Raw genomic sequence first — 15,000 nt, 5'->3', positions numbered from 1 at the left:
CTTTTACTCATTTCTTCCTTTGCACTCATCTAATCTTCCTTCCTCCTTTTTTTGTACGTAAATGTCTTTCCTTTCTTTCATTCTCTGCACTCCTTTAATATTTCCTCCTCCTTCTTCTCCACTTAAATATCTTTCCTCCTTCTTCTTTTGCACTTAAATATCTTTCCTTTCTTTCTCTCTTTTTTCTTTGCACTTATTCTTGTTTCTTCCCGTGCACTCTTTTTCACTCCGCTAATCTGTCCTTCCTCCCCCCCCCCCAGTGATGTACAGGAGAAGCAGGAGATGAACGATGGAGGATGAGGACGAGGTGGACCAGGATCTACACCCTCCATCTCTTCACTCTGCACTAAGACTATCACGTGAGTTCCATTTAATAATCTATGTACAGTTTGCCTTACCCTACGATCCAGCACAAGTATAGATTCCAGTATTCATAATAATAATAATAATAATAATAATAATAATGTCTTTCCTTGTGCTATTTCGTTCGCAGATTTCTTGTAACTAAAATTATTCATATTCCCTCGGTAACGGAAACTATCATGCTCAACTTGATTATTATTGACATCTGGAATATAATGTCGTCCTCGATGCCGTGGTATTGTCAAGGTTACTGTCGGGACCGTCTTGGGAGCATAACGGAAACTGACAAAATTGACTCAGACGAAATAAATGAACTACGAGACCTTCACTGGGAATTGAACCCTTGTCAGAGCATTGAAGACAAACATGCGAGCCCGACACGTTGCCAGTCACGGTAAACCTTAAACAAGAATAATTAATTTAAGTTTAATATATGTGGAAACTATATGCTTGCTTGGTATGTTTTGCGCAGGAGTGTGATCATCCTACATCTGGCAACATGGCGTCGGGGGAGACGGTCAAAGTTATCGTACGATGCCGACCAATGAACAAAAGGGAGAATGATTTAAACTGCAAGGTAATGTTCAAGTTGCTATTGTTGCCTTCATTGTTATTGTACTACTGCCAGCTTTGTTATTACTGTTATGTGATGGATTCCATATGAGAGAGAGAGAGAGAGAGAGAGAGAGAGAGAGAGAGAGAGAGAGAGAGAGAGAGAGAGAGAGAGAGAGAGAGAGAGAGAGAGAGAGAGAGTTATGACGAGTAACGAAATCATGGACACAACTGTCAGTCTGTCTGTCTGTCTTTTTATCTATTTATCTATCTGTTAGTCTGTCTGTCTGTCTTTCTGTGCCTGTATGTATCTATTTTTCTATCTGTTTATATTTGTCTTTGTGTTTGTCTGTCCGTCTTTCTGTCTGTCTATCTGGTCTGCTTGTCTGTCTATTTGTGTCTATCTTTATTTGTCTGTATGTAGGTCTCTCTCTCTCTCTCTCTCTCTCTCTCTCTCTCTCTCTCTCTCTCTCTCCCTCTCTCCACACCCCAGCAAGCGTGTGTTCGTGTGTGTGTCATGACTCGGGCCGCTCGGTCTGCTAACTACCTGTCTTCCGCCTGCTAATTGGCCCGGCTGCCCACCTGCCGCTAGTTAGGGAGTGCTTGATGACATCGACCGTTACCGCGAGATTATCCATGAATGTGCTTTTGTAATTAGGCCTTATTCAGTGCTGTTTCTTGCTCTCTTTTCTCTTTCGTCATCTACTCTTTATCAGTCTTTCCTATGTGGTTTTCTCCTATTCTTATTTTTTTTTCTTGTTTTTCTTCTTCGTTTGTAATTAACTGGTTGTATGTTTTACTCATTACTTTTCTTTTCTTTCTTCTCTATCACCATCTACTCTTTAACAGTATTTCCTATGTATCTTTTCTTCTTCTTTTCTTTTTCTTCCTTTATAATCATCCTTTCACTCATTACTATATCTTTTCTTCTTCTCTATTATCATTTACTATTTTATCAGTCTTTCCTATCCATCTTCTTCTTCTTCTTCAGCAACCCTTCTTTTCCTCCTCCTCCTCCTTCTACTTCTTCTCTTCTTCTTCGTCTCCCTCTCCTTCCATAAATTACGAATACTTTATAATTATCCGTTAATAAGTTTCAGAAGGAACAGGGAAATGAAAGACGTAATGGCTGGCCGAAGTGGTGGTGGTGGTGGTGGTGGCGGTGGTGGTAGTGGTGATGGTAGTGGTGATGGTAGTGGTTTAAACAGTAACAAAAGAAAATCAAGGTCAAAGTTCACAGACGTTTTTTAACCTCTCTCTCTCTCTCTCTCTCTCTCTCTCTCTCTCTCTCTCTCTCTCTGTGTGTGTGTGTGTGTGTGTGTGTGTGTGTGTGTGTGTGTGTGAAAGATATGCAAATAAGATGGTTGCTTCCCACAATCCGTCCCCCCTCTCCCTCCCTCTCTCTCTCTTACTCTCCCTACCCACTTCACTCACTCCCACACGGCCATGAGTCACGCACACATGTAAACACACACACACACACACACACACACACACACACACACACACACACACACACACACACACACACACACACCAATAGATTCACAGATGTGGAAAATCATGAGAGAGAGAGAGAGAGAGAGAGAGAGAGAGAGAGAGAGAGAGAGAGAGAGAGAGAGAGAGAGAGAGAGAGAGAGAGAGAGAGAGAGAGAGAGAGTATACAAGGCAAGCAAATATTCAACAAACAAAGCAATATTCCAATCAATGAATAAGAAATCAATCTACTTATGCAGATTTTACGAAAAACAACAATTTACTATTAACAGATCTCAGTCAATATCCACATTGAGCGGAATACGTACATAAGTCATGTGTGTGTGTGTGTGTGTGTGTGTGTGTGTGTGTGTGTTTGCCACGTGACCGTGCGGGTAAACAGTCTATGTTGTTACTGACTACAGGAAGAGGAGGAGGAGGAGGAGGAGGAGGAGGAGGAGGAGGAGGAGGAGGAGGAGGTGGAGGAGAGTTAAGTAGTGGAGGTGACTAAAATGAAGGGAAGAGAAAGTGGAAATAATAAAGGGGAGAGAGAGAGAGAGAGAGAGAGAGAGAGAGAGAGAGAGAGAGAGAGAGAGAGAGAGAGAGAGAGAGAGAGAGAGAGAGAGAGAGAGAGAGAGAGAGAGAGCAAAATACCTGTTTTAGATAGAAAATAACAACATTTCCCTCACATCTGTTTATTGTCATTGCAACAAGATTATTCAGATTGTGAAAGAGAAAAGGAGAGAAGGATAGAAGAAAGAAACACTGGAAGATCGGAAGGAAGGGAAGAAGAGAAGGAAGGAAGGAAGGAAGGAAGGAAGGAAGGAAGGAAGGAAGGAAGGGGAAAAGGGAAGTAAGGAATAAACGAAGGAAGGAGAAACGAGGAAGAAAAAAAGAAAGGAAAAAGGGAAAAAAGGAATGAAGGAAAAACGAGGAAAAGGAAGGAAGGAATAAAGGAAGAAAGGAGGAAAGGAAAAAGGAAGGAAGGAAGGAAGGGAGAAAAGTATGAATAAATAGATAATGTATAGTAAGAAGAATAATGGAATATAAAACTGACCATAAAGAAGATGAAATAATACTGAAAAAAAACAAAAATGGCTGAAATGACGATAAAAAAAAAACAACTAAATAAAGGAAAAAAAGAAGATAAAAAATAGAAGGCAAAAGAATACTAGAGACAAGAGAGAACGGTAATAGAAAATGGAGAGGAGGGAAAGGAGATGAAAGTGAAGATGATTGAAAAATACAATGAAAACAGAAAAAAAGAAACCAGAGAGAGAGAGAGAGAGAGAGAGAGAGAGAGAGAGAGAGAGAGAGAGAGAGAGAGAGAGATAGTGTTCCTCTAATTCTACTTAAACCCACCCACCTACTCACACACACACACACACACACACACACACACACACACACACACACACACGCATACAGGTAAAAAAGCTCAGCAAACACACAAGCAACACTCAGAGTAGTATTGATTCAAGTACCTCCATTACACATGTACTATGAAAACACGGATAGGAGAGAGTACAAAGGAATGGCTAGTCACGGATATTACTGAGTTCTCGTCAAGGTCACACTGTTACAACTTCGATTCTCCAGCTCACTACTGAACAGCACACGTCTTAAGCACCACTACGATCGCTCTCTCTCTCTCTCTCTCTCTCTCTCTCTCTCTCTCTCTCTCTCTCTCCAGCTCAAGGGCGATGCAATGTTTGGGGAAATGTGTCTCTAAGTATCTGAAGATGTGTTGATGTTAATGATTTGTGATGCAGTAGTAGTAGTAGTAGTAGTAGTAGTAGTAGTAGTAGTAGTAGTAGTAGTAACTCCCTCCCTGAATCTGTATTCCCTACTACTTATCACTTAAACTGTTTCCAAAGGGAGGTTTCCGAAGTCTCCCTGTCGTGATTTTGTATATTCTTTTGAAATAATTGTTTTTTTTGGGGACTGCTATCTTCAGTGGGCCTTTTTTTCGCTATCTTTTTATTTTCCTTGAACAAAACCCTATCTTACACTAAAAAGTAGCAATAATAAGAGTAATAAGAATAGTAGTAGCAATAGTAGTAGTAGTAGTAGTAGTAGTAGTAGTAGTAGTAGTAATAGGAGTAGCAGCAATAGTAGTATCAATAACAACAGCAATAAGGGTGGAAATCCTCGTAGCAACAGCAGCAGAAGCGGTCGAGATTGTAACGATTATACCAGCAGCAGTAGAGGTAGTGGCAGAAGTTGCTGATATAATAATAACAACACAGGTGGTGGCAGTGGTGTTAGCAGTAGTGGCAGTGGTAATCAATGAGTCACATAACACCGTCACCAACCAACCATCCAAGCTAGTGACCTCCCTCGCCCTCCCCCTAAGCAATGACCTTCGCTCCCTCTCTCTCCCTCTCTCTCTCTCTCTCTCTCACCCTCTCTCTCCCTGACCCAAATATTCCCTACTCCAAGATCCCCGATGAAAAATGAACGTGCATATAGCGAAGGTCGAAATAGCATATTAAAATCTATATTACTCCGACCTTCTGCGAGTTTCAAGGAATATATGAGGGTATATCTAAGTCACGTGACCTTGTTGATGTTTTGGTGAGTTCTGGCGTCTTCTGGCCTCGCTGTGACGCTCTTACGTAACTCCCCTAGCTGCTGGAAACCGTCACGACCTTCCCGCGCCCTTACCGTGACATTTTGTGGGAATAATTTAGTGTCCCTACAAACCTACCAACCTACTGAAGCCGTCTCTCTCTCTCTCTCTCTCTCTCTCTCTCTCTCTCTCTCTCTCTCTCTTGTTCATCCTTCTTTCATTCTTCCTTGTTTCCTTCTCCTTCTCCCTTTCCTTCTTCTTTTGGTTCTTATTTTTTTTTCTTTCTTTCTTCCTCTTTTTCTTTTCTTCTTGCTCTTCATAATTATCTTGATCTTTCTTCTTTTAGGTTATTTCTTTCTTTCTTTCCTTCCTTCTTCTTTTTCCTTTTCTTCTTGTTCAACATTATCTTGTTCCTTGTTTCTTGTTCTTGTTATTCTTGAAGTCTTATCTCTCTCTCTCTCTCTCTCTCTCTCTCTCTCTCTCTCTCTCTCTCTCTCTCTCTCTCTCTCTCTCTCTCTTTCTCGGTGCATACATTTACATAGTCTATTAAATGTTTCTGGGGCAGATTCTAACGATTACCTTTAGCTACATTTATCATCTTTTTATTCCTTTTTTCCTTCACGACGTTGGTGGTGGTGATGGTGGTGGTGGTGGTGGTGGTAGTGGTGGTGATGGTGGTGGTGGTGATATTCGGAGAAACTAGCAGTGGTGAATAATTGAGGAAATAAGAATAATTTAGTTCCCCACTGCCTCTGCCTGACTTGTTTTACGTTTTCTCTGCTTCAAATGCGAGTTCTCTTCCACTTTGCTATATATTCTCTCTCTCTCTCTCTCTCTCTCTCTCTCTCTCTCTCTCTCTCTCTCTCTCTCTCTCTCTCTCTCTTCAGGCTTCCACTATGCTGTCCTTTCTATATTGCTCGTCATAAGAAACTAAACACCCATGAAAGGTCTTGACGTTCTGTTATTGCTTGTATTTTTTGTTATCCTTAGTAATCCTTTTTGTAAACACTATTCCTTTATAAAATGTGGATATGAAAAAAAAAAAACGTGATTCCTTTTATGAAATATGTAGTTATGTTGTTTACGATAAATTCTGTTCATGCTGCGCTATTTTCGATAATGTGAAACGATTGTAGTGTAGTGGCAATTAAGGTACTTCTTAGAAATGCTGCGTTTATTGCAATTATCGTACTTTATGATCAGCTGTTGTATTTCTGCGGACTTTTCTTTATAGATTCTTGTTATCGGTTTCGTGTTTCCTCTCTAAAATTCATTCTCTTATTTCAATATTCCATCCTTCCTTCCTTCCTTCCTTCCTAAATATTTCTTCCTTCTTTCCTTCCTTCTTGCCTTCCTTCTTTTATTCTTTTGTTGTCTCTCCTTTATTTATTCAGTGCACAAAGTCTCGGTATTTTATCCTAATATAGTTTCACTTCAAACACACACACACACACACACACACACACACACACAAACACACACACAGGAGAAGACGACGACGACGACAAGGAGGAGGAGGAGGAGGAGGAGGAGGAGGAGGAGGAGGAGGAGGAGGAGGAGGAGGAGGAGGAGGAGGAGGAGGAGGAGTTGCAGGAAGAGGAGGAGGAGGAGGAGGAGGGAGAGGAGGAAGGAAGACGACTAATTCTTCTTCTTCTTCTATTATTATTATTATTATTATTATTATTATTATTATTATTATTATCATTATTATTACTATACATTCCTTACATTTCTCCCTCTCGTTTACTTTCAAATAAAGCTCATACAAACTAATAAGGATCACCATGACGATGATAATAACTATGATAACAATGGTAACGACGAGGGTAATTAAGAATGACCATCAGGAGCACACACACACACACACACACACACACACACACACACACACACACACACACACACACACACACACCTGCCTTACCTGTATGATTGGGTACTCAAGGTTAGCTTCGTCTTGCCCTCTCGTCACCTCTTCCCGCCTCCCCTTCTCCACGTCAATACAAGCAAGTGGTACCGGGCACGAAGGGGTAGAGCTGAGGGAAGGGGGTAGGAGGAGAAGGGGGAATGTGCAAAGGGAGGGAAGGGAGGGGGAAGGTGTAAAAGGGAGGGAGGTAAGTGGGAAAGGAGACAGGGGAAGGAGAGAGAGGGAGAGAGGAAGAGAGGGAGAGGGGAAGGTAGAAAGTACATAGTGAGGTTGTTTGTATTGATTTGAGTCTAAGTTTGACACATTTCTACCAGGTTAAAATCTAGGTGAGAGAGAGAGAGAGAGAGAGAGAGAGAGAGAGAGAGAGAGAGAGAGAGAGAGAGAGAGAGAGAGAGAGAGAGAGAGAGAGAGAGAGAGAGAGAGAGAGAGAGAGAGTGTATTCCTTCAAGTGTGCAAATTATTCAAAATATCACGTGCAGAGAAGCAAAACAAAGTAACACACACACACACACACACACACACACACACACACACAGAGAGAGAGAGAGAGAGAGAGAGAGAGAGAGAGAGAGAGAGAGAGAGAGAGAGAGAGAGAGAGAGAGAGAGAGAGAGAGAGAGAGAGAGAGAGAGAGAGATGCATGACCCTTGTAAAACCTTCACAACACTTACGCCAAAATCTCCATAATCGACAACATTGCGAACGTAATAACAAACTCCCGCTAACAACATTCTCACATAACATCACCAACTTATCGACACGCCAATAATTAACAAGCAATGAGGGCAAACAAGCTAACAACTTAATCACCTCACAAACATTTCACATCCCAGTAACGAAACGCACGTGCACTCGATTAGGTTCATTATATTCTCCATTATTAGAGTTTTAGACTAGTTAGGTTAATTAGTAGTTTTTTCTAAGGGTGCATCTATACGGAAATGTAAACAGCGGTGCGTGTCCATAGACCAGCGCGGAAGGTTTTCAAAGGTAACAACTTGGTTAGGTAATTACTTTAGGCAGGTGAGTGACCGCTGTGTTAGCGCACCTTTTTTTGGCTTCTTTCTTTTCTCTCTTCCGTAGTTTCTTTCGTTCCCTCATCCTTACTCTTACTTCTTTTTGGTCTTCTTCGTTCTTTCTTTGTTTCTATGGTCTCTTGTTTTCTTCCTTCTCTCTCTTTGTACTTTTCCGTTCCTTTGTTTCATTCTTTTCGGTTTTCTTCCTTCTTCCTTCTTTGTTCTTTATGGTTATCTACTTCTTTTCTGTCTTCGTTTGTTCTTTTCGTTCCTTCACTCTTTGTCATCTTTGTATTTTCTTCCTTCTTTTCTACCTTCCTTTGTCTTTTTTCTTTCGTATTTTTTTTTGTCTTCACCTTCAATCTTCCTTTGTCATTTATCATTCGTACTTTTTCGCCCCTTTCTCTCTCCTTCTTCTTTTTCGTTACTTTTGTCCTTTATTTCTTTTTTCTTTGTAAATTTCATCTCTTTCGTTTCTTCTTCCGCTATTCTTCTTTGTCACTAAGGTCTTTAGCGTCTCTCCTCTCCTTTCCGTAATTTTCGTCCATTCGTCCTTCTTTCTCCCTCTTCACTTTCGTTCCTTTCTCATTTCTTATCCCCTGATTCATACCAAGTTTTTTTTTCTTGTTTCCACCTTTGTTTTTTTTTCTTTCCGTTTCGTTTTTCGTCACATTTTTCTTGCAAATTGTCAGTATTCGTATTCAATTAGTTTAACTTCACTGCTATGTTTTGAATCTTGTCTCTCGTGTATTTGTAGCTTCTGTTTTCGTTTGATCAGTTATTTATTGCCATTGTTTAGTTTTTTTTAATATTTTTTTTATCCCTATGACATATTTTCTTTATATTATTAATTTTTCTCTGTTTCTTCTTCTTTTTTTTCGATCAATTTAGGATACTATTCTTTTAAATGTTTAGAAAATATTGTATTTTTTTGTATTTTTCTTTTCCTTCCACTTCTCTCCGTCATCATTATTAGTTCTTTTCTTCACTTCCTGAAAAAAAAAATTAGCATTACATAATCTTCATCTCATTCATCACTTTAATTTTCTCCACTCTTTAAAAAAATTAGCATTTCTAGACATGTTTAACTTTTACATAATCTTCTTTCATTCATCGTCATTCCTTTTACTCCCACTGTTTAAAACTCTGCATTCCTGAACATATTAAACATTGCATAGTCTTCTCACATTTGTCATTATTCCTTTCTTCGTCCACTCATTAAAGCTACGCATTCTTAAACATACTGAACATTTCCAGAATCATCTCTCATTCATCATTATTAATTTTCTTCTTCTCATTAATATAATCGCATTCCTGAACACATTAAACATCAACATAATCGTTTGTCGTTCATAGTCATTAAATTTACGTTTAGTCAGTCATTAAAAGAAAGGGAAAATTTGCATTGCTAAACATATTATACATTCTCATAATCGTTTGACATTCATCATTATTAATCTCTTCGTCTAATTACAGAACGAAAAAGAAAACTCGAATTTCTAAACGTACTTAAGTTTACATGATCTCTCACTCATCATTATTCATTTTGTCTTATTATTAACAGAAAAAAAAAAGCATTCTCAAACATATTAAACATTTATATAATCATTTATCATCCATTATTTTTCGTCTACTCATTGAGAGAAAAAAAAAAAACTTGCATTCCTAAACATATTTAACTTTACATGATTTTCTCTCATTCTCCTCTACTCTCTCTTTGCACTCCGCCACGTCCTGGTTCCCTTCACCTATTTCCGTGCACGTGTGTCAGTGACCTCTCCGGGCTAAGTTCGTGGCGTGCGTGGGATTCTCGGCTGGCCCGGTACAAACTGTGGCGATATTCCCGTGATAATGGCGGCAGGTGGCGGTGCGGTGGTGTGGTGGTGTGGTGGTGTAGTGACGGGATTATGCGGTATGGTGTGTTAGTTACGGTGTGTTTGTATTTCGTGTGTGTGTGTGTGTGTGTGTGTGTGTGTGTGTGTGTGTGTGTGTGTGTGTGTGTGTGTGTGTGTGTGTGTGTGTGTGTGTGTGTGTGTGTGTGGGATTGTTTATTGGACGTGGTGGTGGTGGTAGTGAGGATTTATGTTGGGTATTATGCAGTATGTGGCTTATGTAGTAGTGGTAGTGTTCATATTGACGTTAAATGATGGAGTTTATATTTCATGCACGAGTGTTAAGCAGTGGAGGAAGTGGTGGTGGTGGTGTACGTATGGAAAGGTAGTGGTGTTTGTGGTGGTAATATGCGACGAAAAAATGTGGAAAAAAATCATAAACATAAAGAAGAGTCAATGTCAGGGTTAAGAAATATTATCTACGAGAAATATGCATGTAATGATGTTCGTGGTGAAGATAAATGGTAAGGAAACGTGAAGATACAAAGATATACACGCAAAAGTCAGTGTCAGGGTCTTAGAGTGTGGGTATTATTGCGTATTAGAATTACGTATGCAGCAGTGATGTTAGCAGTCAATAGCCAGGAGGAAGAGTAAGAACACATAGATATACACGCGGAAGCCAATGTCAGATTATCAGCGTGGACGTTATAAATGACAAGTATATAAGAGTATCTGAATATTCATAAAAAAAAAAAAAACATACATACAAAAATCAATGTTAGGTTATCAGTTTTGGTATTATTATGTATGAAAATTAGATTACGGTGTGTGAGTGTTAGATTAATAGCAGAAATACGTAGATACACGAGTATACGTGAAAGATGAATATGAGTGAGTCAGGTGTGGCTTAGTGGGTGTACGAGGAAGTGGAACAAACACGTTGCGGCTGATGCGTGCATATGTGCGGAGGTGGACAGAGGTGGCGGTGTTGTGGCAACGAAGATATGCCGCAGCGATATGAGGTAATTACTAAGGGAGATGACACGGCGATAAGAAGAAAAAAGAAGTGTATCGTCAATAAAGCACGTGTTGTAATGAAACGCGGCACATCACCACCGTAGACGTTTGGCACGGAGTTCATCTTCCCTATGCCCGTATTGAGAAACGCTTTGCTCTCTCAACACGACAATTTCACAGGCACAGAGATGATAAGCCTGGTTCTCAAGAGTGTTTCTCCTGCTAATAATGTAGAATTCTTGTTCACCTGGCACTAGAACTGTAAAAGCACTCCTAAAAACACGTGTCTCTTCTACTATTATTGTTTTACTATTTTCGTGGTGTTGGCATTTTCCCTCCATTTCTAAATACTTTTTTTTTGTTTGTCAGTTTACATTTCATTCATACCAAAACCTAGTATTTCAAATTTTCTTCTGTAGATTTCTCTTAATTTTCGCGTTCCTTGACTTTACTTTCCCTTTTACTCCTTTCCCTTCTTTTCTCTTTTTCCACGTTAAATTCATTGAACTTACTGAATATGAACCTTTACAGTGATTTGTATACAGATCTTCCTTACCTCTAGTATAATTTTTTTTTACTCTCTCCTACCTCTATAATACCTTTCGATATATTACGCTTACATATTCCTTGCTGTGGCATTATGGGTGTGGGTACGCAAAGGAGTTGCCAGTGATGACGGTGTGGTGGTGTGGTGATGGTAGTGGTGATTGTGGTACGTTATATTTTGTTAGGTTAAATTAAGTAGGGTTAGGATAGGTTAAGTTAGGTTATCCTGTTAGGTTAGGTTAGGTTACATTACGTTAGATTACGCAAGGTTAGGTTATAGGTTATGCTAGATCAGGGTACGTTAGGTTAAGTTAGTAATAATATGTTAGGTAAGGTAAGATAAGGTTACGTTAGATTACGCTATGTTAAGGTAGATAGGCAGGTGAGTTAGGTTAGGTTAGGTCGGGACAGGTTGGATTCGTTTTACCTTTGGAAAATGTGTATCTGGCTTAATGGTTCAGTTTCTCTCTCTCTCTCTCTCTCTCTCTCTCTCTCTCTCTCTCTCTCTCTCTCTCTCTCTCTCTCTCTCTCTCTCTCTCTCTCTCTCTCTCTCTCTCTCTCCTGGCATTAAACACACACACACACACACACACACACACACACACACACACACACACACACACACACACACACACACACACTCCCCCCACACACACACACTGACACACACACACACACACACACACACACACACACACACACACACACACACAAGTACACACAAAAAAAAAAATAGAGTCTGGCTTGTGTCTGCCTTACGTCCATACACACACACACACACACACACACACACACACACACACTCCCCAACCACACACACACACACACACACACACACACACACACACACATCCCCCCAACACACACACACACACACACACACACACACACACACACACACACACACACACACACACACACACACACACACACACACACACACACACACACACACACACACACACACACACACACACACACACACACACACACACACACACACACACACACACACACACACACACACACACACACACACACACACACACACACACACACACACACACACACACACACACACACACATCCTTCACTAGGGCCTAAACACAGCAAGTGTTCACACGCCAAGCTCATGACATGACCTTCTTCTCAGTTTCTTCATTCTCTTCATCATCCATCGCCAAAGCCTCTTTCTTGTCCCGACTCTTCTCTTCTGTTCCTGCACCTCATCTCCATTCCCAATGGTAGTCCATTCTTCCTCCTTCTCATTGTTACTCCATCCTTCATCATTCTCATTGTTAATTCAGTTTGTTTCCATAACACCATTCTAACCCGCCACGTGGCTGTTCCTCTCCTGTTCCACTTCGTATTTATAATTCTGCTTTCCACTGCATCCAAACTCCTTCTTCCACACCACGCCTATAATGACTGGAGAGGTGAATCCAGTAGAGCGTGATGTGGGCACTTCAACAACGCCGTTCATCAAAGCCGTCCGGCTGTTCCTCTCCTGTTCCACCTCGTATTCATAATTGTGCTCTCCACTGCATCCAAACTCCTTCTTCCACACCACGCCCACAATAACTGGAGAGGTGAATCCAGTGGTGCATGGTGTGGGCACTTCCATAACGCAGCTCATCGAAGCCGTCCGGCTTTTCGTCTCATGTTCCACCTAACGAGCTTCATTCTGCTCTCCACCACAAGCAAATCCCTTCTTCCACACCACGCCAACAATAACTGGAGAGGTGAATCCAGTGCAGCGTGATGCGGGCACTTCCATGACGCTGCTCATTGAAGCCACGAGGGTCTTCTTATCCTCTTCCACATCATCATCTTTATTCTGCTCTCCACTGCATCCAAACTTCTTCTTCCACACCACGCCAACAATAACTGGAGAGGTGAATCCAGTGCAGCGTGATGCGGGCACTTCCATGACGCTGCTCATTGAAGCCACGAGGGTCTTCTTATCCTCTTCCACATCATCATCTTTATTCTGCTCTCCACTGCATCCAAACTTCTTCTTCCACACCACGCCAACAATAACTGGAGAGGTGAATCCAGTGCAGCGTGATGCGGGCACTTCCATGACGCTGCTCATTGAAGCCACGAGGGTCTTCTTACCCTGTTCCACATCATCATCTTTATTTTGGTCTCCACTGCAAACAAATTTCTTCTTCCACACCACGCCAACGATAACTGGAGAGGTGAATCCAGTGCAGCGTGATGTGGGCACTTCCATAACACCGCTCATCAAAGCCACGCGGGTCTTCTCATCTTCTTTGTCTGTCTCATTCTGTTCTCCACTGCATCCAAACTCCTTCTTCCACACCACGCCAACGATAACTGGAGAAGTGAATCCAGTGGTGCGTGGTGTGGGCACCTCCATGACGCTGTTTAGTTTTGCCCCGGGGGAGGAAACAGCCGCCTGTTCCTCCTCGCGCTTTGTGCCCGGGGCAGTCACTTCGGCGGCGGCCTCCAGGGAACCGCGTGGTGCTCGGCGACTCCGTTTGCGCAGCTTGCTGAGGCGGCGCCACAGCCGCGAGAAACATCCTTTGCTTCGCATCTTCTTACTGTCAGAATCACTTGTCATAGCGGAAAAGTGAGCTGGAGTTTTGTCGATTCCCTTGCGGTAGATCATGTGTTCCTGGGGAACTGGGGTGACCGTAGTCATACAGAGCAAGAGGTTGCCTGAACACCCGTGGCCTCAATATTTAGGATGCATTTCAAATTTTTGTCAAATACGTTCGCACCAACTCCAAGCTCGCTCCCAAACGGTGTACTGTCTAATCTTGACTACTTCCAGCAAACTCGAATAGTCAAGATCGGACAGCCAAGCAACTCCAAGGTCGCTCCCAAACGGCGTGCTGTCTGATCTTGACTACTTCCAGCAAACTCGAGTTCTGGACTATTGGGGTTTACAAAGAATGTTTTCATGGAACTGTACCATAAAAATAAAAAGAAGTCGAGTTTGCTGGAAGTAGTCAAGATTAGACAGTAAACCGTTTGGAAGCGAGCTTGGAGTTGGTGCGAGCTTGGAGTTGGTTGGTGCGAACGTATTTGACAAAAATTTGAAATGCATCCTAAATATTGAGGCCACGGGTGTTCAGGCAACCTCTTGCTCTGTATGACTACGGTCACCCCAGTTCCCCAGGAACACATGATCTACCGCAAGGGAATCGACAAAACTCCAGCTCACTTTTCCGCTATGACAAGTGATTCTGACAGTAAGAAGATGCGAAGCAAAGGATGTTTCTCGCGGCTGTGGCGCCGCCTCAGCAAGCTGCGCAAACGGAGTCGCCGAGCACCACGCGGTTCCCTGGAGGCCGCCGCCGAAGTGACTGCCCCGGGCACAAAGCGCGAGGAGGAACAGGCGGCTGTTTCCTCCCCCGGGGCAAAACTAAACAGCGTCATGGAGGTGCCCACACCACGCACCACTGGATTCACTTCTCCAGTTATCGTTGGCGTGGTGTGGAAGAAGGAGTTTGGATGCAGTGGAGAACAGAATGAGACAGACAAAGAAGATGAGAAGACCCGCGTGGCTTTGATGAGCGGTGTTATGGAAGTGCCCACATCACGCTGCACTGGATTCACCTCTCCAGTTATCGTTGGCGTGGTGTGGAAGAAGAAATTTGTTTGCAGTGGAGACCAAAATAAAGATGATGATGTGGAACAGGATAAGAAGACCCTCGTGGCTTCAATGA

General features: G+C 42.0%; 1 protein-coding gene and 1 long non-coding RNA gene across 5 annotated transcripts in view; one reads left to right on the top strand and one right to left on the bottom strand.

Moving 5' to 3' along the window:
* The window catches only part of LOC135090121 (osmotic avoidance abnormal protein 3-like), an 85,664-nt gene that overhangs the window by 15,411 nt on the left and 55,253 nt on the right, over window positions 1-15,000 (top strand). The window contains 2 exon segments of the mRNA XM_063986491.1: window positions 261-359; window positions 836-940. Of these exon segments, the coding sequence (XP_063842561.1) occupies window positions 863-940 (78 nt within the window). The 5' untranslated portion in view covers window positions 261-359; window positions 836-862.
* The window catches only part of LOC135090126 (uncharacterized), a 204,360-nt gene continuing 194,780 nt past the window's right edge, over window positions 5,421-15,000 (bottom strand). For 3 of the 4 annotated variants that reach the window (XR_010261774.1, XR_010261775.1, XR_010261773.1), the window contains one exon: window positions 5,421-8,896. This is a non-coding gene — a long non-coding RNA (uncharacterized LOC135090126). The remainder of the gene's footprint in view (window positions 8,897-15,000) is intronic. The other variant, XR_010261776.1, reaches the window with a different exon arrangement.

The sequence above is a fragment of the Scylla paramamosain genome, chromosome 34 (genome assembly GCF_035594125.1).
Source record: "Scylla paramamosain isolate STU-SP2022 chromosome 34, ASM3559412v1, whole genome shotgun sequence".
Lineage (NCBI taxonomy): Eukaryota > Metazoa > Arthropoda > Malacostraca > Decapoda > Portunidae > Scylla > Scylla paramamosain.
Note: the sequence above shows the minus strand (reverse complement) of the source record. Positions and strands in the feature narration are given on the sequence as shown.